General features: G+C 44.8%; 1 protein-coding gene across 1 annotated transcript in view; it reads left to right on the plus strand.

Moving 5' to 3' along the window:
* Positions 1-735: 735 nt before the first annotated feature.
* Positions 736-23,343, plus strand: part of CYBB (cytochrome b-245 beta chain) — a 92,459-nt gene continuing 69,851 nt past the window's right edge. Inside the window, exon 1 of the mRNA XM_069757543.1 lies at positions 736-852. Within this exon, the coding sequence (XP_069613644.1) occupies positions 808-852 (45 nt within the window). The 5' untranslated portion in view covers positions 736-807. The remainder of the gene's footprint in view (positions 853-23,343) is intronic.

Genomic DNA, 23,343 nt, shown 5'->3' on the forward strand with positions numbered 1-23,343 from the left:
CATCAAGGGCAACATCTGCAAGGAGTTTGTATGTTCTCCCCGTGTTTGCGTGGGTTTCCTCCCACATTCCAAAGACATAATGAAGGCAATTTATGTTGTGAGTTCTGAGGGGACAGTGACAACAATATCATTAGCACTGTGAAATATGATGGCGCCATAAAAGTTAGCATAAAACAATAATAGTATCAGAGCTTCTTTGCACCCTGGTGGGACTGTAGCTTAACTTGCCCTTGTGTCAATAATTGTGACTTTTTTGTGATGTGAAGAAGACCTCACTCCTTCCTAAAGCAATGTCAAAACCTGGTACATTACTTCAAAGACTTTTCTCAGTCAGTATTCCATGGCCTTACATGGCACTGAAAAAAAAAATCGCTTTTTCTTGAGAAATCAAGCCCAGAAGTTGAGGAATTTTATCAACTGCATTCCTGGTAGTACAAGGCTTTGAAACATTGCAGCAAATCAATGACATGCCCACTCTAAATTAAGTACGTTAAGAAAAGTATTTAATATAATATTGGTCATTAAGAAAATTTAATAAACAGTCGACATACTGAAAATCATCTCATCCAGCTATGTGTTGCAAAATACATCGCCATCTAAATGTTGTAGAAATCCTGCCCGGTATAGATGTTTTACTTTTTGATGTTCATTCGTTCTACATTGTAATCACAAAGGCTGGTCATGTATGAAAAAAAGGAAACTGCATTTTCACTTCCTCTTGGATATATTCCCTTACAGCTGCTTCACACTGTACCTACGCAGTAGACGTCTTTACAGCTTGAGGAGGTGGTGAGACTCTCTGCAAAGATGAGCAACTGGGTGGTAAATGAGGGGCTTTCCATCATTGTAATTGTAAGTAGACAAATCGCAACTTAGCAGTTTATTAGATGCATAAAATGAGTTATTACAATGCAATGTAACAAAGGTGAGAACATTCAGTTGATGTAATGTATTTTTTTTAAAGAAACAGACTTTAATCTCTTTTATCAGTTTTTATACTTTTTGTACGATTTCATTTATCAACTTTAAAGCTCAGGTTTTGTTCACTTGCCCAGTTGTCATCTGATTGTAACAGATCCGGTATTATAGTATTACTTGACCTGTTATCAGTAGAGCAAAAATAAATGCAAAACGAGACATACACGTTTTTGAGTGGATGCAACTTTTTAAACTAATGGATCCATTATAAAGCAGATATTTTGGTTTCCCCTTTGCATTCGATTTCGTTCTATTTTTAATGGACGTGTTTTTACCATATGTGTCTCTGTGCAGTCCTAAGAAACAGATCCATTAACAGACCACTATTGTTAAGATGCGTTTCCCAGAGACTTCAATGTAAAAACAATATGGATCCTATTACTATTTGTTTTTTTTCCCTACAAGGTTTTACTGACTATATTTTAGGATGCACCTAAAAACTGGATAATGGTTGGAAACGAGACAAACGGATGACATTTTATGACACCTCCATTCCCATTCAAATGAATATCTTCTATCCTGATACCGTTTATTTCCATGTTTATGATCCCAAAATTGACCCCCAAAAAACACAAATAACTCCTTGACATGTGATCATAGCCTAAGAATATTTAGAGGGAACTTGTCAACTTCTATCTGGGGCAGCAAGAGTCAGAGCCCAACTGCCGAATTTAAGGCAGGTATAATAGTAAAATATACTTTAGAGATCGGGCTGGAGATTACTCTAGTCCGGTGTCACCCCTGTTGGCTTTTCCCAGCGCTGGCAGAGGTGATTGAATCAGTTGAAATGTCTCTTCCATAGGCCGAGGTGACACTTGCGAGTTCAATGCGAGAAACTCGAGTGAGTCTCTCGCATTAAGTCCCGGCACTGGTGCCGGCACTCGGGACCGAAGTGTGCAGCTGCACATATTTCTATGCAGCTGAACGCTCCGGTTCCAAGTGCCAGACGCAGTGCCCGGACTTAATGCGTGAGTTTCTCGCATTGAACTCGTAAGTGTGACCCTGGACATAGGGAAAAACCCGTCTATTATACGCAGTAATACTGGGAGAAGCTGCAGTGGGGTCCCTATAGTCCGCGGCCATAGTTAACTATATTTTCTCTGATATTCCAGAATGTTTAAGAGAATAATAGCCATGGCTACAATTGTACACTTGTGCAGTCAGCCTCTTATTCAAGCTGCTTATTGTTCGGGCAGCATTAATCGACTGACAAAATACTTAAAGTAATAGATTTGTACAAAATATGCTTTAAGCTTAAGTGATATCTAAGCTTAAGTGATATCTAAGCTAAATATTTGTATAAAAACAGTACACCTTGCTATCTTCTAATCAGCTTGTGAATAAAATACAGTACAGAACAAACGTTTGAACACACCTTCATCAAGATTTTTCTGTATTTTTATGATTATGAAAATTGTACATTCACACTGAAGGCATCAAAACTATGAATTAACACATGTGGAATTACAGTTAGGTCCATATATATTTGGACAGAGACAACATTTTTCAAATTTTGGTTATAGATATTACCACAATGAATTTTAAACAAAACAATTCCGATGCAATTGAAGTTCAGACTTTCAGCTTTCATTTGAGGGTATCCACATTAAAATTGGATGAAGGGTTTAGGAGTTTCATCTCCTTAACATGTGCCACCCTGTTTTTTAAGGGACCAAAAGTAATTGGACAGATTCAATAATTTTAAAGAAAATGTTCATTTTTAGTGCTTGGTTGAAAACCCTTTGTTGGCAATGACTGCCTGAAGTCTTGAACTCATGGCCATCACCAGACGCTGTGTTTCCTGCTTTTTGATGCTCTGCCAGGTCTTCTCTGTGGTGGTTGTCAGTTGCTGTTTGTTTGTGGGCCTTTCTGTCTGAAGTTTAGTCTTTAACAAGTGAAATGCATGCTTAATTGAGTTGAGATCAGGTGACTGACTTGGCCATTCAAGAATATTCCACTTCTTTGCTTTAATAAACTCCTCGGTTGCTTTGGCTTTATGTTTTGGGTCATTGTCCATCTGTAGTATGAAATGATGACCAATCAGTTTGGCTGCATTTAGCTGGATCTGAGCACACACTATGTCTCTGAATACCTCAGAATTCATTCGGCTGCTTCTGTCCTGTGTCACATCATCAATAAACTCTAGTGACCCAGTGCCACTGGCAGCCATGCATGCCCAAGCCATCTGCCGTGTTTTACAGATGATGTGGTATGCTTTGGATCATGTGCTGTACCACGCCTTTGCCATACTTTTCTCTTTCCATCATTCTGGTAGAGGTTGATCTTGGTTTCATCTGTCCAAAGAATGTTCTTCCAGAACTGTGCTGGCTTTTTTAGATGTTTTTTAGCAAAGTCCAGTCTAGCCTTTTTATTCTTGATGCTTATGAGTGGCTTGCACCGTGCAGTGAACCCTCTGTATTTAGTTTCATGCGGTCTTCTCTTTATGGTAGATTTGGATATTGATACGCCGACCTCCTGGAGAGTGTTGTTCACTTGGTTGGCTGTTGTAAAGGGGTTTCTCTTCACCATGGAGATTATTCTGCGATCATCCACCACTGTTGTCTTCCGTGGGAGCCCAGGTCTTTTTGCATTGATGAGTTCACCAGTGCTTTCTTTATTCTCAGGATGTACCAAACTGTAGATTTTGCCACTCCTAATATTGTAGCAATTTCTCGGATGGGTTTTTTTCTGTTTTCACAGCTTAAGAATGGCTTGTTTCACATGCATGGAGAGCTCCTTTGACCGCATGTTTACTTCACAGCAAAACCTTCCAAATGCAAGCACCACACCTCAAATCAACTCCAGGCCTTTTATCTGCTTAATTGGGAATGACATAACGAAGGGATTGCCCACACCTGTCCATGAAATAGCCTTGCAGTCAATTGTCCAATTACTTTTGGTCCCTTTAAAAACAGGGTGGCACATGTTAAGGAGCTGAAACTCCTAAACCCTTCATCCAATTTTAATGTGGATACCCTCAAATGAAAGCTGAAAGTCTGAACTTCAACTGCATCTGAATTGTTTTGTTTAAAATTCATTGTGGTAATGTCTATACCCAAAATTAGAAAAATGTTGTCTCTGTCCAAATATATATGGACCTAACTGTATATACTTAACAAAAAAGTATGAAAAAACTGAAATTATGTCTTATATTCTAGGTTCTTCAAAGTAACCACCTTTTGCTTTGATGACTGCTTTGCACACTCTTGGCATTCTCTTGATGAGCTTCAAGAGGTAGTCACCAGGAATGGTTTTCACTTCACAGGTGTGCCATGTCAGGTTTAATAAGTGGGATTTATTGCCTTATAAATGGGGTTGGGGCCATCAGTTGTGTTGTACAGAAGTCTGGTGGATACACAGCTGATAGTCCTACTGAATAGACTGTTAGCTGCTTTTTTCTTGCCATAATACAAATTCTAAGTAAAGAAAAATGAGTGGCCATCATTACTTTAAAGGGAACCTGTCACCCCGGTTTTTCAGTACGAGATAAAAATACTGTTAAATAGGGCCTGAGCTGTGCGTTACTATGGTGTATTTTGTGTACCTTGATTCCACCCCTAAGCTGCCGAAATAACTTGGCCGTGCGTGCGCATATGGAGTCCTCTGCTGCCCGGGGCTTCAGGAAAATGGCCGCAGGATGCCGCGCGTGCGCAGATGGAGATCGCGGCGGCCATTTTCCTGAAGCCGAGTTCGCATCTCAACTTCAGGAAAATGGCCGCCGCGATCTCCATCTGCGCCATTTTCCTGAAGCCCCGGGCAGCAGAGGACTCCATATGCGCACGCACAGCCTCAGGAAGATGGCCGCCCCCACAGATCACCAGGGAAATAGCGCCGATCGCGCGTTTTTTCTTCTCCTGCCCAGTGGATTCAGAAGATGGGCATGCGCAAACCCCTACGCCACCAACGGAAATACATGCAAGATCTGGGGGAAGATACAGCGATGTCGCCACGCCCATCTGACCTGACCAGCCTGATTGACAGGCGAAAACGGCGACTTTGGTAAGTTAGTTCGGCAGCTTAGGGGTGGAGTCAGGGTACACAAAATACACTATAGTAACGCACAGCTCAGGCCCTATTTAACAGTATTTTTATCTCGTACTGAAAAACCGGGGTGACAGGTTCCCTTTAAGAAATGAAGGTCATTCAGTCCAAAAAAGTGGGCAAACTTTGATAGTGTCCCCAAGTGCCGTGGCAAAAACCATCAAGCGCTACAAAGAAACTGGCTCACATGAGGACCGCCCCAGGAAAGGAAGACCAAGAGTCACCTCTGCTTCTGAGGATAAGTTTATCTGAGTCACCTGCCTCAGAAATCGCAGGTTAACAGCAGCTCTACAACAACTGTTAAGAGGAGACTTTGTGCAGCAGGCCTTCATGGTAAAATACCGTAGCTGCTAGGAAACCACTGCTTAGGACAGGCAACAAGCAGAAGAGACTTGTTTGGGCTAAAGAACACAAGGAATGGACATTAGACCAGTGGAAATCTGTGCTTTTGTCTGATGAGTCCAAATTTGAGATCTTTGGTTCCAACCACCGTGTCTTTGTGCGACACAGAAATGGTGAACTGATGGACTCTACATGCCTGGCTCCCACCGTGAAGCATGGAGGAGGTGTGATAGTGTGGGGGATTTATTCAAAATTGAAGGCATACTGAACCAGCATGGCTACCACAGCATCTTGCAGCGGCATGCTATTCCATCCGGTTTGCGTTTAGTTGGACCATCATTTATTTTTCAACAGGACAATGACCCCAAACACACCTCCAGGCTGTGTAAGGGCTATTTGGCCAAGAAGGAGAGTGATGGGGTGCTACGCCAGATGACCTGGCCTCCACAGTCACCAGACCTGAACCCAATCGAGCTGGTTTGGGGTGAGCTGGAGTGGAGTGAAGGCAAAAGAGCCAACAAGCGCTAAGCATCTCTGGGAACTTCTTCAAGATTGTTGGAAGACCATTCCCGGTGACTACCTCTTGAAGCTCATCAAGAGAATGCCAAGTGTGTGCAAAGTAGTCATCAAAGCAAAAGGTGGCTACTTTGAAGTACCTAGAATATAAGACATAATTTCAGTTCTTTCACACTTTTTTGTTAAGTATATAATTCCACATGTGTTAATTCATAGTTTTGGTGCCTTCAGTGTGAATGCACAATTTTCATAGTCATGAAAATACAGAAAAATCTTTAAATGAGAAGGTGTGTCCAAACTTTTGGTCTGTACTGTATGCTGACATTTCTCAAGTAAATAATTATATGGAGACAGGTAGCCCGTCTTACACCGAAGACTCGTGCGATTGATCATTTTGTGGTTGAATACTACTGCTTGCATCTCTGTGTAGATCTGATCACTTTAAAGCAAATTTCAGAATATTGTGGGGTGAATGATCCATCACAATTAATTTCCTGGTGTCTTGTTGATCTAAAAGAAATATATATCTTATATATATATATATATATATATATATATATATATATATATATATATATATATATATATATATATATTTATATATATATATTAACTAAGATGTAATAAGATAATATAGTGTAAATTACAACAATCCTCTTTAGTCATAAGTGTTTTATCAAACACTTTGTATAGGTGTCGGAAACTTACCAGGGGTTTCAATAAAGGCAGGGAAAGCACCTGGTATATTACTTGTAAAATACATAATTTCTACTAGCTAATTTCTCTAAGTGTACTTTATAATGTTTTGAATTGTTATCTGCATGTCATGCTGCAATATACAAAGGAATGACAACTGTTTTGTAGTCTATTGGCCTGATCCAAGAAGGTATTTTTGACAATATTCTGGCGTAAAACACCGTCAAATGTCACAAAATTTTGTAGCAAAAATATTGTGACTTTTGGCATTTTTACGACAGTCTTGGCCATCTTTGCTAAAGTGAACTGAGCTGGAAGGGATAGGTCATGACAAAACCTGCCAAGCATTAGCGATGTAAGTTACGTGAGAAATGTACTCCAATTCTTGATTTGAGTAACATTTCCGCAGGTGGAGCACAGCACTTGAAAAATGCTTCCTTCTCATTAAAATGAATCTTTCAGCAGGTTTTTGCTACGTAAAGTGAGAGCTGCATGTTGTTGGGGCAGAGACCCTGATTCCAGGGATGTACAGCATCACTCACTGGACTGCTTGGTGCAATTTTGATAAAATCCCTGTTTTTTCTGCTCTAGGTGTATCAGTGGTTAGAATGCAAAGCTGTGTATAACCCGCCCACATGACTGATTAGCAGCGTTCTGTGTACACTGTACATAGTCAGCAAGCTGCTAATCATTGGTGGGGTAGGACTATACAGATTAGCTGGTCTGGACGTAACACCTAATCCTGCAAAAATAATCTACTTCTGGTAAGACATTGATTGTTTTGAAATTACGGAATGAAGACTAGCAAGTGATACATAACTGGAATCATTCTTATATACCTACATTCTGCTACTCACAGATTAAATAACAAAAAACTGCTGACAGATTAATTGAAATTATGGCATGCAGACTAGTAAGTGACACATAACTGGAATCATTCTTTATGTAAATACATTCTGCTGCTCTCAGATTAAATGACAAAAACCTGCTGACAGATTCATTTTAAGAAGCATGCGCCTCCTAATAAATTAGGCGCATCTTACTCCAGCTTTCATTTATTATGACTGGCGTAGAAAATGCTATTCTTAAAGGGGTTGTCTACTACTCAGACAACCCCTTTTCAATCACTATATTTCCCCCACGTAAAATGACAGCAGTTATGTTTGCCTTCGGTGCAGGCTCCGTTACAGTGATGACCCAGGGCTTGCGTTACATTGTTATGACATTGTTATGTCACGCAAGCCCTGCAGCCAAACAGTGGCCGCTTCTCTCTCATACTTCTGACTGACATTCAGAGGAAGTCAGAGAGCAGCAGCAGGTCTTCTCCCTGGTGTCAGTTTCATCTGAAGGAAGTGAGAGTAAAGTAGCCATTTATTGGCTGCAGAGTTCACATGACATAACATCCCACCAGAGGTGAGTGTAGGCTGCTATTACATGGGCGAAATATAGTGATTGAGAAGGAGTCATCTTAGTATTGGTAAACCACCTTAAAGAATCAGACCCTTTGTGTTTTCATAGAATTGGATGAAACAAGCTGTCATCATTTGACATGTTCAATGTTTTATAGTGACCTGTCAAGAGTGATATATCTTACTTATGTCTTGTCCATAAGTGGGGAATAAATACATAATCAATCATTAGAAATTATCTTATACGTTATTACAAAGTGCCTTTATAGTGTTAGTTATAGTGATAAGTAATAGCGGACCCTCAATACATGATAACCCATGTGATTTATTCACCATGCTGGAATATTGCCTTAACACTACTGTAAACAAGGTATGTCCAAAGGAACTTGTAGGGGTTGTTTCCTTACAATCAAACTTCTACCCTGGCTGCAGTTTATAATAAAACAACAAATCGCTCAGTGAGTCTCCTCCACTGTTCACGGTACCTAGCATTGGTTCCAGTGCTGATGTCATGTCAACAGCACAGAAGTCAATCACTGAGCTTAGCAGCCAAAAAGGGTGTTAGGGCTGGCGGAATGCACCGAGTAAATATGCAGATAGTATAGGTGCGTTCGCAGCCTGGGGTCCACCGTGCAGGAGTGAAACCTGCAGCTAGTAGATGGCGGCACTATATGGCGGTACTACTCCTGAATAGACACGGGTTCCGTCACCCGGTCTGTATAGGAGCGAACCCTGTTGCTACACAGAGTCGCCGGGAATAAAGGTAACGCTGTGCTCTTTTAACTTCACAGAGGATCACAGCTCACTAACGGAGCAGGTAGCATACAGTGGTCGTTCAGTCAGCAACAGCACACAAACAACTTCTCTCCGGAGGTGCCGGAATTCTAGTGGCTATATGCCAGCCCTAAATTCACACACAAAAACTCCTCTCTGGGGGTGCCAGAAGTCTAGTGGCTATACAGCCGACCCTGAGCACATGCTGACACAGACCACCAAGTAGCTAAGCTCATACGCTTAAGTTGATACTAGGGCATGACCGTGCGGCCATGCAAACCTTTTATAGAGAAAGCTCTCCAGAACCTTTCTAGTGGTCCAATAGGAACTGCTTCAGGACCTGAGCATGTGACCCCGACCTCCAATGAGAGGTCGTCTCTTGAGCATGCTCAGTAGCGGAAAAACAGGACTTAGTCCCAGGAGCGTCTGCTGAACAGTGCTGGTTACAATGGCTGAGCCTGGAAGATCAGCAGTAACCAAGCGCACAGTATCTGACTGAGCCAGATGCTGGGACCGACGTCTCCGCTGAGCAGGCTCCACTGCGGCTGAAAAAGAATGGGAGACCGCAGCGGAGGTGGCTTGAGAATCCCCCTGTGCAACGGCAGGAACTCGACACCTAACATTACCCCCACTCCTAGGGCCTCCCTCTTTGGGCCTCGCTATGCTCAAAGGCAGCAATGAGTTGCGGAACCTGAATGTGCTCAGCAGGCTCCCAGGACCTGTCCTCTGGACCATAGTCCTTCCAATCCACCAAATAAAATTTCTTGCCATGTACCACCTAACACCCCAAGATGAAGATGAACCCGATGTCCCGGCAGATGACTCAGAAAACCGGGACATGTGAACGGGCTTAAGAAGAGACATATGAACGATGTCTGTGATACCTAGGCATGGAGGAAGGGCCAGACGGTAGACCACAGGGTTAACCTGTTCCAGGTCCTTGAAGGGACCCAAGTAGCGAGGTGCAAACTTAGTGGACTCAACTTGCAGCCTTATGTTACGGGCGGAGAGCCACACTAAGTAGCCAGGAGCGTGGAGTCGGCTACGGCGTTGTTTAGCGCAAACTCCACCCACAGTAGCAAGGATGCCCAGTCATCCTGCCTAGCAGAAACAAAATGTTGTAGATATGTGACCAAGGTCTGGTTGGCCCTCTCTACAAACCCATTAGTCTTGGGATGGTATGCTAAAGAGAGATTCAGCTCGATGCTGAGTACACGACAGAGCTCTCTCCAGAACCAAGATGCAAACTGAGGACCCCGGTCACTGACAATTTTGTCCGGCATACCATGTAGGCGGAAAATAGGTTTAATAAACAATGCTGCCAAGGCCTGTGCAGAAGGTAGCCGTGGAAAAGGCACCAAGTGCACCATTTTAGAAAAATGGTCGGTGATTACCCAAATGATGGTGCAGCCACGGGACTTGGGTAAGCCCACCACAAAGTCCATCCCGACCATCTCCTAGGGCCTGTCTGCCACCGGCAGGGGGTAAAGTAACCCAGCTGGCCGTTGTCGAGGGGACTTAATCTTGGCGCAGGAGACACACACCCGAATATAGTCTCCAACGTCACAGGCCATATGCGGCCACCAGTATGTCCTCGCCAGAATCTCAGCTGTTCTTTTGATCCCAAAGTGTCCACCCACCCTGGAGGAATGAGCCCAAGAGAGAACCTCCGGTCGCAAATTTGATGGCACAAAACTCTTGCCTGGGGGCACAGACTCTAATGAAACCGGAGCCACGGTCCTCAGAATCTCAGAAGGGACAATAAGCCGAGGCTCCTCCTCCGCTGATAATACTATGGTGCGGGAGAGAGCATCGGCACAAATGTTCTTCTCCCCGGAGAGAAAATGGTGGGTGAAATGGAACCGGGAGAAGACCAGGGACCATCTGGCCTGTCGAGAATTCAGCCGCTGGGCAGTCTGTACATAGACCAAATTATTGTGGTCGGTGAAAACTTGAAAGGGAAAGCGAGCCCCCTCCAGGAGGTGTCTCCACTCCGAGAAAGCCAACTTCATGGCTAGCAACTCCCTGTCCCCGATGGAATAATTCCTCTCCACTGGTGTGAAGGTCTTGGAGAAGAAGAAGCAAGGGTGCTTCCGACCGTGAGCATCCTTCTGGAAGAGGACTGCTCCATCACCGACGGAAGAGGCATCCACCTCCATAATAAAAGGTTTATCAACATCGGGGTCATGTAAAATGGGAGCGCTAGCAAAGTGTGACTTAATTGAGAGAAAGGCTCTGGAAACCTCCTCCGACCACAATTTCTGATTTGCTCCCTTTTTGGTGAGGGCAACTAAGGGAGCTACCAAAATTGAGAAGTGGGGAATGAACTGGCAATAGTAATTAATGAACCCCATAAAGCGCTGCACCGCTTTGAGAGAATGGGGTTCCTGCCAGTCCATCACAGCCTGTAGCTTGGCAGGATCCATAGCCAATCCCTGGGCGGAGATGATATAGCCAAGGAAAGGCAAGGACTCCTGCTCAAACACACACTTCTCCAACTAAGCGCAGAGGGAGTTTGCCCATAGGAGGTCGAAGACTTTGCAAACATCTCTCTGGTGGGAGTCTATATCTGAAGAGTAGATGAGAATATCATCCAGATAGACTACGACCGAGGTGGAAAGCATATCCCGGAAGATATCATTACAGAGCCCGAAGGGCATCACCAGGTATTCATAGAGCTCGTCCCTGGTGTTAAATGCTAACTTCCATTCGTCCCCCTCACGGATGCGAAACAGGTTGTAAGCACCCCGCAGATCTACTTTAGTAAATACCCTTGGTCCCCGCAACCTGTCAAATAGCTCTGATATCAGAGGCATTTGTTCTTAACGGTGATGGCGTTAAGACCCCTGTAATCTATGCATGGACGTAATTCTCTGTTCTTCTGCACGAAGAAGAGCCCCGCCCCTGCAGGTGACACTGACTTCCTAATGAATCCTCTTGCCAGATTCTCCTGAATGAATTGGGAGAGAAAGGGGATAGACTCGACCCTGGGGAGGCTCTGCACCAGGCAAGAGATCAATAGGACAGTCATAGGGGCGGTGGGGCGGAAGGGTCTCCGCAGCCATCTTGGAGAACTCGTCCGCATAGGTGTTATGATCTGGTGGTTTAGGAACAACATGAGACAAGCTCTGAAGGAGGTGGTATCTGTACTGACCGCAAACCCTGAACCTAGCAGCGCAACTAAAAATAGCCGTGGGGGGTACCTGACGCTCCCTAGACCCCTCGGCACAGCCTAAGATCTAACTTCCCCTAAAGATGGAAACAGGAAACCTATCTTGCCTCAGAGAAAATCCCCAAAGGAAAGATAGCCCCCCACAAATATTGACGGTGAGAGGAGGGGAAAATAACATACGCAGAAATGAAATCAGATTTTAGCATAGGAGGCCAGTCTAGCTTGATAGGACAGGAAAGGATACTGTGCAGTCAGTATAAAAACTACAAAACAATCCACACAGAGTTTACAAAATCTCCACACCTGACTAAAGGTGTGGAGGGTAAATCTGCTTCCCAGAGCTTCCAGCTAACAGAAAAAATCCATACTGACAAGCTGGACAAATATAGAATGCACAGAACAATAAGTCCACAACATGTGGACTGAAATGAGCAAAGCCAGAACTTATCTTTGCAGAACTGGTCAGGAAACCAGGAGAATCCAAGCAGAGATGTGAACCCAGCCAGGAACATTGACAAGTGGCACAGGCTGAAGAAAAAGCCAGACTTAAATAGCAGACAATAAGTGGAGGCAGCTGATGACCGCTAACTCCAAGGAGCAGCCATACCACTAGAAACCACAAGAGGGAGCCCAAGAGCGGAATTCACAACACATAGGGCCAATAGTGCTTGGGGAGAGAGGAAAGATCTGCGGGTACTTCAGTTGTAGCAACCTGAACGCACTCCCTCAGATATCTACCCTCACAAGACTCACTCCATCCCAGAATTCTCCCAGAGGACTACTCTATATGAGGAGAAGGGTAGCATAGCTATGGTATCCCTAACAGGACCTCATCAATTCCCTCAGGAATAACTAGCAGGGAGATAATCTCCTGATGGGATGGAGATATGGACAAAGTAAATGGGATGGTCTGGTGTGTTATTTGTGAGGGCAGAGTCGACCCATTCACCACTCGTACAGTCACCGGCTTGGCGAGCATCACCAGGGGTATTGTGTGGCGTTGGACGAAGGCAGAGGACATAAAATTCCCCTCCACTCCGGAATCCACACAAAGCTTAACTGTAAGAGTGGTTGGGCCTAAAGTGATTGTCCCTTTGCATGACAGTTTAAAGGAAAATGTCGCCGTGTCTAGTGTACCACCTCCTACATCTACTAGACGCTGACGTTTTCCTGACCACTGGGAACATCTGGAGGCAAGATGTCCTGACCGCCAGCAGACATGACAGACCTTGAGTGCACGAGCAGTCCGGGACTTAGATCCCGCTCGTGACATCTCCTTGGACACTGGGCTCGCTCCAACCTTCGCTCGTTAAAACGAAGGTCGATGCGAGTTGAAACAGCTATTAGCTCCTCCAGTGTGGCGGGAATCTCCCTAGTGGTCAAGGCGCCCCCCTCCAAAATGCAAGGATGAGGGCTTTATCTGGCCACTCCAGCTCAGATGCTAAAGTCCGGAAGTGGACGGAAAAATGGCTGACCAAGGATGAGCACTATGTCAGTGCCAGCAGTTGGAGCGCAGTATCATGAGTGACTTGAGGTCCCAAAAAGACCTGTTTCAGAGTGCTCAGGAACCGTACAGCACTCTGCACCACATGATCGTCACCCTCCCACAGCGGCGTAGCCCACTCCAATGCCCTGTCTGACAAGAGAGATATAATGAATATCACTTTAGCCTGCTCTTCAGCTAGGAGCTCAAGGTGTATCGCACACTGGTTCACGAATCCCCTGCATGACTTGCTATCACCAGAGTACCTATCTGGCAGTGGGAGGCGGGATAAGGTCGGAACAGAGGTGGCAGTGGACAAACTAGCTGCAGCCACGCTAGCAGCCTGAACAGCTACTGTGGTTACATCCACAGCTGAGGTTGTGTGCTCGAGAGCCGCCAACCTGCCCTCCAGCTGCTGGATGTACCGCTGTAGTCGCTGTTCATCCTCCATTACTAGCCAGACCCTGGCGCTAGTATACTGTTAGAGCTGGCGGAATGCACCAAGTAAATATGGAGATAGTATAGGTGCGTTCGCAGCCCGGGGTCCACCGTGCAGGAGTGGAACCTGCTGCTAGTAGATGGTGGCACTATATGGCGGTACTACGCCTGAATAGACATGGGTTCCGTCACCCGGTCTGTATAGGAGCGAACCCTGTTCCTTCACAGAGTCGCCGGGATTAAAGGTAACGCTGTGCTCTGTTAACCTCACAGAGGTTCATAGCTCACTAACGGAGCAGGTAGCATACAGTGGTCATTCAGTCAGCAACAGCACACAAACAACTCCTCTCCGGAGGTGCCGGAATTCTAGTGGCTATATGCCGGCCATAAATTCACACACACAAGCTCCTCTCCGAAGGTGCCACAATTCTAGTGCCTATACAGCCGACCCTGAGCACAGGCTGCTGACACAGACCACCAAGTAGCTAATCTTATAAACATAAGTTGATACTAGCGCATGGCCATGCGGCCATGCAAACCTTTTATAGAGAAAGCTCTCCAGGACCTTCCTAGTGGTCCAATAGGAACTGCTTCAGGACCTGAACATGTGACCCCCGACCTCCAATGAGAGGTCGTCTCTTGGGCATGTTCAGTAGCGGAAAAGCAGGACTTAGTCCCAGGAGCGTCTGCTTGCCGCTGAACAGTGCTGGTTACAATGGCTGAGCCTGGAAGATCAGTAGTAACCAAGCGCACAGTATCTGACTGAGCCAGACGCTGGGACTGACGTCTCCGCTGAGCAGGCTCCACTGCGGCTGAAGAAGAATAGGAGACCGCAGTGGAGGTGGCTTGAGATTGCCCCTGTGCAGCGGCGGGAACTTGACACCTAAGAAAGGGGGCATTCTGTCTATGATGGTAGAGCTGGCTTTACTTACTGATTGGCTGCTGCACTGTCAAGGTAACATCAGCACCACAGCCAATGTCAGACACTGGGTGCAGCGGTAGATTTTTGATGGTAGACCCGGGGAAAGTGAGAATAGCACGATTTGTTGCTTTTTTTAACAAATTACAGACAGGCTAGAAGCTTAATTGAAAACTAACAACTGCTTTAAAGGGAATCTGTCAGCAGGTTTTGCTATATAATCTGAGAGCAGCATATTATAGGGCAAGAAAGCCTAATTCCAGCGATTTATCAATTACTGGGCTTGTTATAGCTTTGATAGAATCCTTGTTTGTCTGATGTAGATATAACAAAGCTAAGGCTCTTGGACTACATATAACTCTACTCACACTACTGACTGGCAGCTTCCTGTGTACTGAAAATTGTCAGCAAGCTGTCAGTGTTGGGGGCGGGGTTACACAGATTAGTCTGACTGTTTAGCATGTGAGATGTAGTCATGTAGTGTAAATTTCCTGCTGAAATGATACAGATTGTAGTGAAGCTACAACACACACATAATAAGTGATACATCCCTGGAATAAGGCCTTTGTGCCCTATATTATGCTGCTCTCAGAATAAATAGCAAAAACCTAACATATTCCCTTTAAGAATTTTCCACAGGTCATAGAACTCTCCAGCCAGATGCTAGAAGATGGGTATTTATCCACAGACACATTTCAAATATGGCTCATCTTAGGTTTAACCCCTTCACGGCCTTTGCCGTACTTATACATGAAAAGTCGTATCACTGCCTTTGATGCAGGCTTACACGCCACCCTCACATATTTCCCGTCAGATAATGACTGATATATAATCAGCCATAATGTAACTTTAACCCTTTTCCAACATTGGACGTAATAGTACGGCCTTGTCGGACTCCCCCTTTCCGGGCACGTGACAGCTAATCTATACAGCTGACATATGCCCACAACAGCCGCAGGTGGAATTGTGATCCACCCGCTGATGTTAACTAGTTAACTTGTGCTTAACGGAAGTGTACCCTTTATCCCGCCCATCAGTGACCCCGTCACATAATCGCGGGTCACCGATGGGTTGGCATGACAAACAGACTTTTATGGTTGTCATAGCTAGATTGCTATGAGCGCCGCCCGTTGGTCGGCGCTGATAGCAACTGAGCATTTCTGCTACACACAAGAGATCTGATAGCCTGTGTGTAGCAGAGGCGATCGAAGTAGAATAGCTTCTAGTCTTCCATGGAGACTATTGAAACATGCAAAAAGTTTTTTAAAAAAAAGTTTTTAAAAATATTAAAAGAATAAAAAAATATAAAAGTTCAAATCACCCCCCTTTCATCCCATTCAAAATAAAACAATAATAATAAAAAAAATCAAATATACACATATTTGGTATTGCCTGATCTCTCAATATAAAAAAAAAGAATTAACCTGATTGCTAAATGGTGTAACGAGAAAAAAAGTAAAAATGCCAGAATTAAATTTTTTTGATCGCCACAACATCGCATTAAAATCAATAACGGGTGATCAAAAGAAAGTATCTGCATCAAAATGGTATCATTAAAAATGTCAACTGGCATGCAAAAAATAAACACTCACCCAGCCCCAGATCACGAAAAATGGAGACGCTATGGGTATTAGAAAATGACGCAATTTAAAAAAAAAATAAACTTTGGAATTTTGGCTTTTAACTGGTTAAATTCCACTGTCATTCTTTGACAGCATCATTTAACACTCGCCAACAAGGGTGCAAGTCATTCCATGCTCACATCGGTGTATCAGTGACGGGATCACGGGGTGCCGATGGATTGTCATGACAGCCAGAGGTTTTCCGATGCGGTCATCATTATCCTCCTGTAAACGCCGGCCATGGAGATCGTGATATCTGCTATATATAGCATAACTGATCCACTGCTATGTATAGTACAAGACGATCGGATCTTCAAGTCCCCTAAGGGGACTATTAACCCCTTTCTGACGTTGGGCATAATAGTTTGCCCACGTCGGCCCCTCCCTGCTTGGTGTGGGCTTTGGCGTTGAGCCCACACCTTTCCTGGCACATTACAGCTCATCTATACAGCTGACATGTGCCCGCAACAGCAGTGGCTGGAATCACGATCCACCTGTGGCTGTTAACTAGTCAAATGCCGCTGTCAGTTTCTGACAGCGGCATTTAACTCACGTTTACCGAAAGCACGCCACAGTGACTCCATCACATGATCGCGGGTTACCGATGGGTCGGCATGACAACTAGAGATCTGCAACAGACCTCTATGGTTGTCATTGCCAGACTGCTATGACTAGGAGTTATTTTAGTTGCTAGCTAGTGGGGCATCAATGAATTCCAAATGAGGATAGTGGTAGCGGCCGCACCAACTCCCTTCAATAAACTAAGACAATAAAAGATACCAGATAAAAATCCAGTGTATTAGATATGTTGGCTATTATTATTTTGGTTATGGATACACACTAGCTTAGCGGATCTTAATTGTCTGTCCTTTAATAGTTGAATTAAAAGTTATGTTTTATTATAGTCTTTAGTTGGGGTTTAATTGCCTTTGACATTCTGCAAGACTGAGTCCCCATGACTCCAGAGTGCGTCACCCCACCAGCACAAAACCACAACAATGTCCGCCACACAGCACCCACACCAAATGAAAAGAGCATTGAAACTCAAGTTCTCCAGTAAGAGCAAAAATGGGCTAGACCCCTTTCTTTTAAGGCTGGAGTCACACACAACGTATAAAAATACGGTCCGTTTTTTACCTACCAAATACGCAGAAATGTTCCCTGAACAATGATCTGTATGTCATCCGTTGGCAAGGTGTGGCAGCATATTTTGCATATGTAAACCTCCGTATGTAATCCGTATGGCATCCGTACAGCGAAATTTTCTCGCCCGCTTGCAAAATGGACATAGAATGGATCCATGGGCTCAAATATTCGTGAAAACATATATACAATCTACCTATCTATCTATCTATCTATCTATCTATCTATCTATCTATATATATTCGTGAGACACACACACATATATATATATATCGTATATACTCGAGTATAAGCCGACCCGAGTATAAGCCGACCCCCCTAATTTTGCCAAAAAAAACTGGGAAAGCTTATTGACTCGAGTATAAGCCTAGGGTGGGAAATGCAGCAGTTACCGGTGAATTTCAAAAACAAAAATAGATGCTCCATACCGTTCATTATTGCCCCATAGATGCTCCATATAAAACTGTGCCATATATAATACTCTGCACCATTCATTATTGCCCCATAGATGCTCCATAGAAAGCTGTGCCATATATAATGCTCTGCACCGTTCATTATGGCCGCATAGATGCTCCATAGAAAGCTGTGCCATATAGAATGCTCTGCACCGTTCATTATGGCCCCATAGATGTTCCATATAAAGCTGTGCCATATAGAATGCTCTGCACCGTTCATTATGGCACCATAGATGATCCACATAAAGCTGTGCGATATATAATGCACTGCACCGTTCATTGTGGCCCCATAGATGTCCATAGGAAGCTGTGCAATATATAATGCTCTGCACCGTTCATTATGGCCCCATAGATGCTCCACATAAAGCTGTGCCATATATAATGCACTGCACCGTTCATTATGGCCCCATAGATGCTCCATAGAAAGCTGTGCCATATAGAATGCTCTGCACCGCTCATTATGGCCCCATAGATGCTCCATAGAGAGCTGTGCCGCATGTAATGCTCTGCACCGCTCATTATGGCCCCATAGATGCTCCATAGAAAGCTGTGCCGCATGTAATGCTCTGCACCATTCATTATGGCCCCATAGATGCTCCATATAAAGCTGTGCCCCATATATATTGCTCTGCACTGTTGATTATGGCCCCATAGATGCTCCATATAAAGCTGTGCCATATATAATGCTGCTGCTGCAATAAAAAAAATCACATACTCACCTCTCTTCGCTCAGGACGCCGGCACTTTCAATATTTACCTGCTCCTCGTGCGGCTCCGTCTCCAGCACTTACGCTCAGCAGAGGGCCCGCACTGACTATGTCACCGTGCCCTCTAACCTGAGCGTCACTGCTAGAGGAGGCTGAGACAGAGCCGCACCGGAGCGAGGAGCAGGTAAATATCGCGCAGCGCTCTCCTCCCCGTATACTCACCTGCTCCCGGCGCGGTCCCTGCTTCTCCCAGCGCTGCATCTTCTTCCTGTATTGAGCGGTCACAGTTAGCGCTCATTTACAGCAATGAATATGCGGCTCCACCCCTATGGGAGGTGGAGCCGCATATTCATTGCTGTAATGAGTGGTACCATGTGACCACTCAGTACAGGAAGAATCTGCAGCCCCGGGAGAAGCAGGGACTGCAGGGACCACGCCGGAGTAGGTAAGTATAACTAGACAGCCCCCGCTCCCCCTCCCCTGCTGACCCCTGGGTATGACTCGAGTATGAGCCGAGAGGGGGACTTTCAGCCCCCAAAAATGGGCTGAAAATCTCGGCTTATACTCGAGTATATACGGTATATTTATATTTCATACAGAGCTAGATAGCTTAAAAGCCAATAATTCAATTGCCGGCTTTTCCTATCTCCTTCTCAAACCCGACAGGATATGAGACATGCTTTACATACAGTAAGCCATTTCATATCCATTATATTTTTACATATTCCTCACTAATAATGATAGTAGTGTGTTTGAAAAATTTGGAAGTTCTAGGTGTTAAAATAAAGGGTTAAATCACGGAAAAAACTGGCGTGGGCTCCCGCTCAATTTTCTCTGCCAGAGTGGGAAAGCCAGTGACTGAGGGCAGATATTAATAGTCTAGTGAGGGACCATGGTTATTGCACCCCCCCTGGCTAAAAACATCTGCCCCCAGCCACCCCAGAAAAGGCACATCTGTTAGATGAGCCTATTCTGCCACATAGCCACATAGCCACTCTCTTCCCACTCCCGAGTAGCGGTGGGATATGGGGTAATAAGGGGTTAATGTCACCTTGCTAATGTAAGGTGACATTAAGCCAGGTTAATAATGGAGAGATGTCAATAAGACACCAATCCATTATTAATCCAATAGTAATAAAGGGTTAAATAAACACACAGACATTATGAATAAAGTATTTTGATGAAATAAATACACAAGGGTTTTAATATCTTTATTGTACTCTCAATCCAACTGACGACCCTCGATCTTCTGAAAAAATGGAAAAATAAAAAAACACCAATATCCCATACCTGTCCGCCGTACAGTCATGTCCCGCAATGTAAATCCATCTGAAGGGGTTAAATAATTTTACCACCAGGAGCACTGCCAATGGTTGTAAAAACTGGGGAATGTATGGAATGCAGCTTCCTTGACTTGCGGTGCTGCGCCCCCTGGTGGCATAAACTCATATGAACTCTAGTGTGGGAATTTTTCTGAATATTTTCTCACGCTACAATAATACCGTAATTACCCCCTCATATATTTGATATCGCTGAGTTCAGAAACGCCCAATCTGTCAAATATAAAATATATTAATCGGATCAGTAAACGGTGTAACAAAAAAAAAATACAAATAAAAACGTTAGAATTATGTTTCTTTGGCTGCTGAAACATTGCAATAAAATGCAATAAGAGGCGATCTAAGCATTATGTCTACCCCAAAATGTTATCTGTAAAAACATCATGAGAGAACACTATGGGTCTTGGAAAAGATTACACAATTTTTTTTTCTTATTACAAATTTCCAAAAAATGTTTACCACTTAAATAAAAAACAAACTATACATGTTTGGGGTCTGCATACTTGTATTGACCTGGGGAATCATATTGCCAGTCAGTTTTACCATATAGTGAACATGGTAAATAAAAAATGAAAAAAAAAACTATTTTGAAATTACACTTTTTTTTGCAATTTAAATGCAATTGAATTTTTTTTCCCGCTTTCCAGTGCATCACAAGATAAAATGAATGATCTAATTCAAAAATTACAACTCATCTCTCAAAAAACAAGCCCTCATATGGCTATATTGAAGGGAAAAGTAAAACAGTTTTGGCTCTTGGAAGAAGGGGAGTAAAAAACGAAAATGAAAAAAGCAGAATATCGCAAAGTTGTGAAGGGGATAATTACACATTGCCTGTGGGCGTGCGAGGTGATCAAGGGGTTTTGGCCAACAGTTAAACACCTTACCTTGAAGTACCTTCATCCTTTTTTACCTCCTTTGGGGAATCTTCGTGGTGGGTACACCCCAAAAAAAATAAATGTGACAAGGTCTCTAGAAAACTCCTACACCTAATATCAGTAGCTTAAAAAAGAAAAACATAGTTTGTCTCTCTTTTAACCCCTTCCCGACCCATGACGCCACGTAGGCGTCATGAAAGTCGGTGCCAATCCGACCCATGACGCCTATGTGGCGTCATGGAAAGATCGCGTCCCTGCAGATCGGGTGAAAGGGTTAACTCCCATTTCACCCGATCTGCAGGGACAGGGGGAGTGGTAGTTTAGCCCAGGGGGGGTGGCTTCACCCCCTCGTGGCTACGATCGCTCTGATTGGCTGTTGAAAGTGAAACTGCCAATCAGAGCGATTTGTAATATTTCACCTATTATAACTGGTGAAATATTACAATCCAGCCATGGCCGATGCTGAAATATCATCGACCATGGCTGGAAATACTAATGTGCCCCCACCCCATCCCACCGATCGCCCCCCCAGCCCCCCGATCTGGCCGGTACACTGCTCCGGCTCCCCTCCGTCCTGTGCTCCGCTCCCCCCGTGCTCTTGTCCGCTCCCCCCGTGCTCCAATCACCCCCCGTGCTCCAATCACCCCCCCTGCACTCCGATCCACCCCCCCCGGTGCTCCGTTCCACCCCCCCGTGCTCCATTCCAGCCCCCCCGTGCTCCGTTCCACGTCCCCCGTGCTCCGTTCCACCCCTCCCGCGCTCCGATTCACCCCCCCATGCTCCGATCCCCCCCCCGTGGTCCCCCCCACCCCATCATACTTACCGATCCAGCCGGGGTCCCGTCCGTCTTCTCCCTGGGCGCCGCCATCTTCCAAAATGGCGGGCGCATCCGCAGTGCGCCCGCCGAATCTGCCGGCCGGCAGATTCGTTCCAAAGTGCATTTTGATCACTGAGATAGATTATATCTCAGTGATCAAAATAAAAAAAATAATAAATGACCCCCCCCCCTTTGTCACCCCCATAGGTAGGGACAATAAAAAAATAAAGAAATGTTTTTTTTCCACTAATGTTAGAATAGGGTTAGGGTTAGGGGTAGGGTTAGGGGTAGGGTTAGGGGTAGGGTTAGGGTTAGGGGTAGGGGTAAGGGATAGGGGTAGGGTTAGGGCTAGGGTTAGGGCTAGGGGTAGGGTTAGGGGTAGGGTTAGGGCTAGGGTTAGGGTTTCGGTATGTGCACACGTATTCTGGTCCTCTGCGGATTTTTCCGCTGCGGATTTGATAAATCCGCAGTGCTAAACCGCTGCGGATTTATGGCGGATTTACCGCGTTTTTTTCTGCGCATTTCACTGCGGTTTTACAACTGCGATTTTCTAATGGAGCAGTTGTAAAACCGCTGCGGAATCCGCACAAAGAAGTGACATGCTGCGGAATGTAACATGTGTACAGCGATTTTTGTTTCCCGTAGGTTTACATTGAACTGTAAACTCATGGGAAACTGCTGTGGATCCGCAGCGTTTTCCGCAGCGTGTGCACATACCTTTAGAATTAGGCTATGTGCACACTGTGCGGATTTGGCTGCGGATTGGCCGCTGCGGATTCGCAGCAGTGTTCCATCAGGTTTACAGTACCATGTAAACATATGAAAAACCAAATCCGCTGTGCCCATGGTGCGGAAAATACCGCGCGGAAACGCTGCGTTGTATTTTCCGCAGCATGTCAATTCTTTGTGCAGATTCCGCAGCGTTTTACACCTGTTCCTCAATAGGAATCCGCAGGTGAAATCCGCACAAAAAACACTGGAATTCCGCGGAAAATCCGCACGTAAAACGCAGTGCCTTTTACCCGCGGATTTTTCAAAAATGGTGCGGAAATATCTCACACGAATCCGCAACGTGGGCATATAGCCTTAGGGTTGGAATTAGGGTTGTGGTTAGGGTTGTGATTAGGGTTATGGCTACAGTTGGGATTAGGGTTAGGGGTGTGGGGGGGTTAGTGTTGGAGGTAGAATTGAGGGGTTTCCACTGTTTAGGCACATCAGGGGTCTCCAAACGCAACATGGCGCCACCATTGATTCCAGCCAATCTCGTATTCAAAAAGTCAAATGGTGCTCCCTCACTTCCGAGCCCTGACGTGCGCCCAAACAGTGGTTTACCCCCACATATGGGGTACCAGCATACTCAGGACAAACTGCGCAACAATTACTGGGGTCCAATTTCTCCTGTTAGCCTTGTGAATCTAAAAAAATGCTTGCTAAAACATAATTTTTGAGGAAAGAAAAATGATTTTTTATTTTCACGGCTCTGCGTTGTAAACGTCTGTGAAACACTTGGGGGTTCAAAGTGCTCACCACATATCTAGATAAGTTCCTTGGGGGGTCTAGCTTCTAAAATGGGGTCACTTGTGGGGGTTTCTACTGTTTAGGCACACCAGGGG

Source organism: Ranitomeya imitator, chromosome 3 (genome assembly GCF_032444005.1).
Source record: "Ranitomeya imitator isolate aRanImi1 chromosome 3, aRanImi1.pri, whole genome shotgun sequence".
Classification (NCBI taxonomy): domain Eukaryota; kingdom Metazoa; phylum Chordata; class Amphibia; order Anura; family Dendrobatidae; genus Ranitomeya; species Ranitomeya imitator.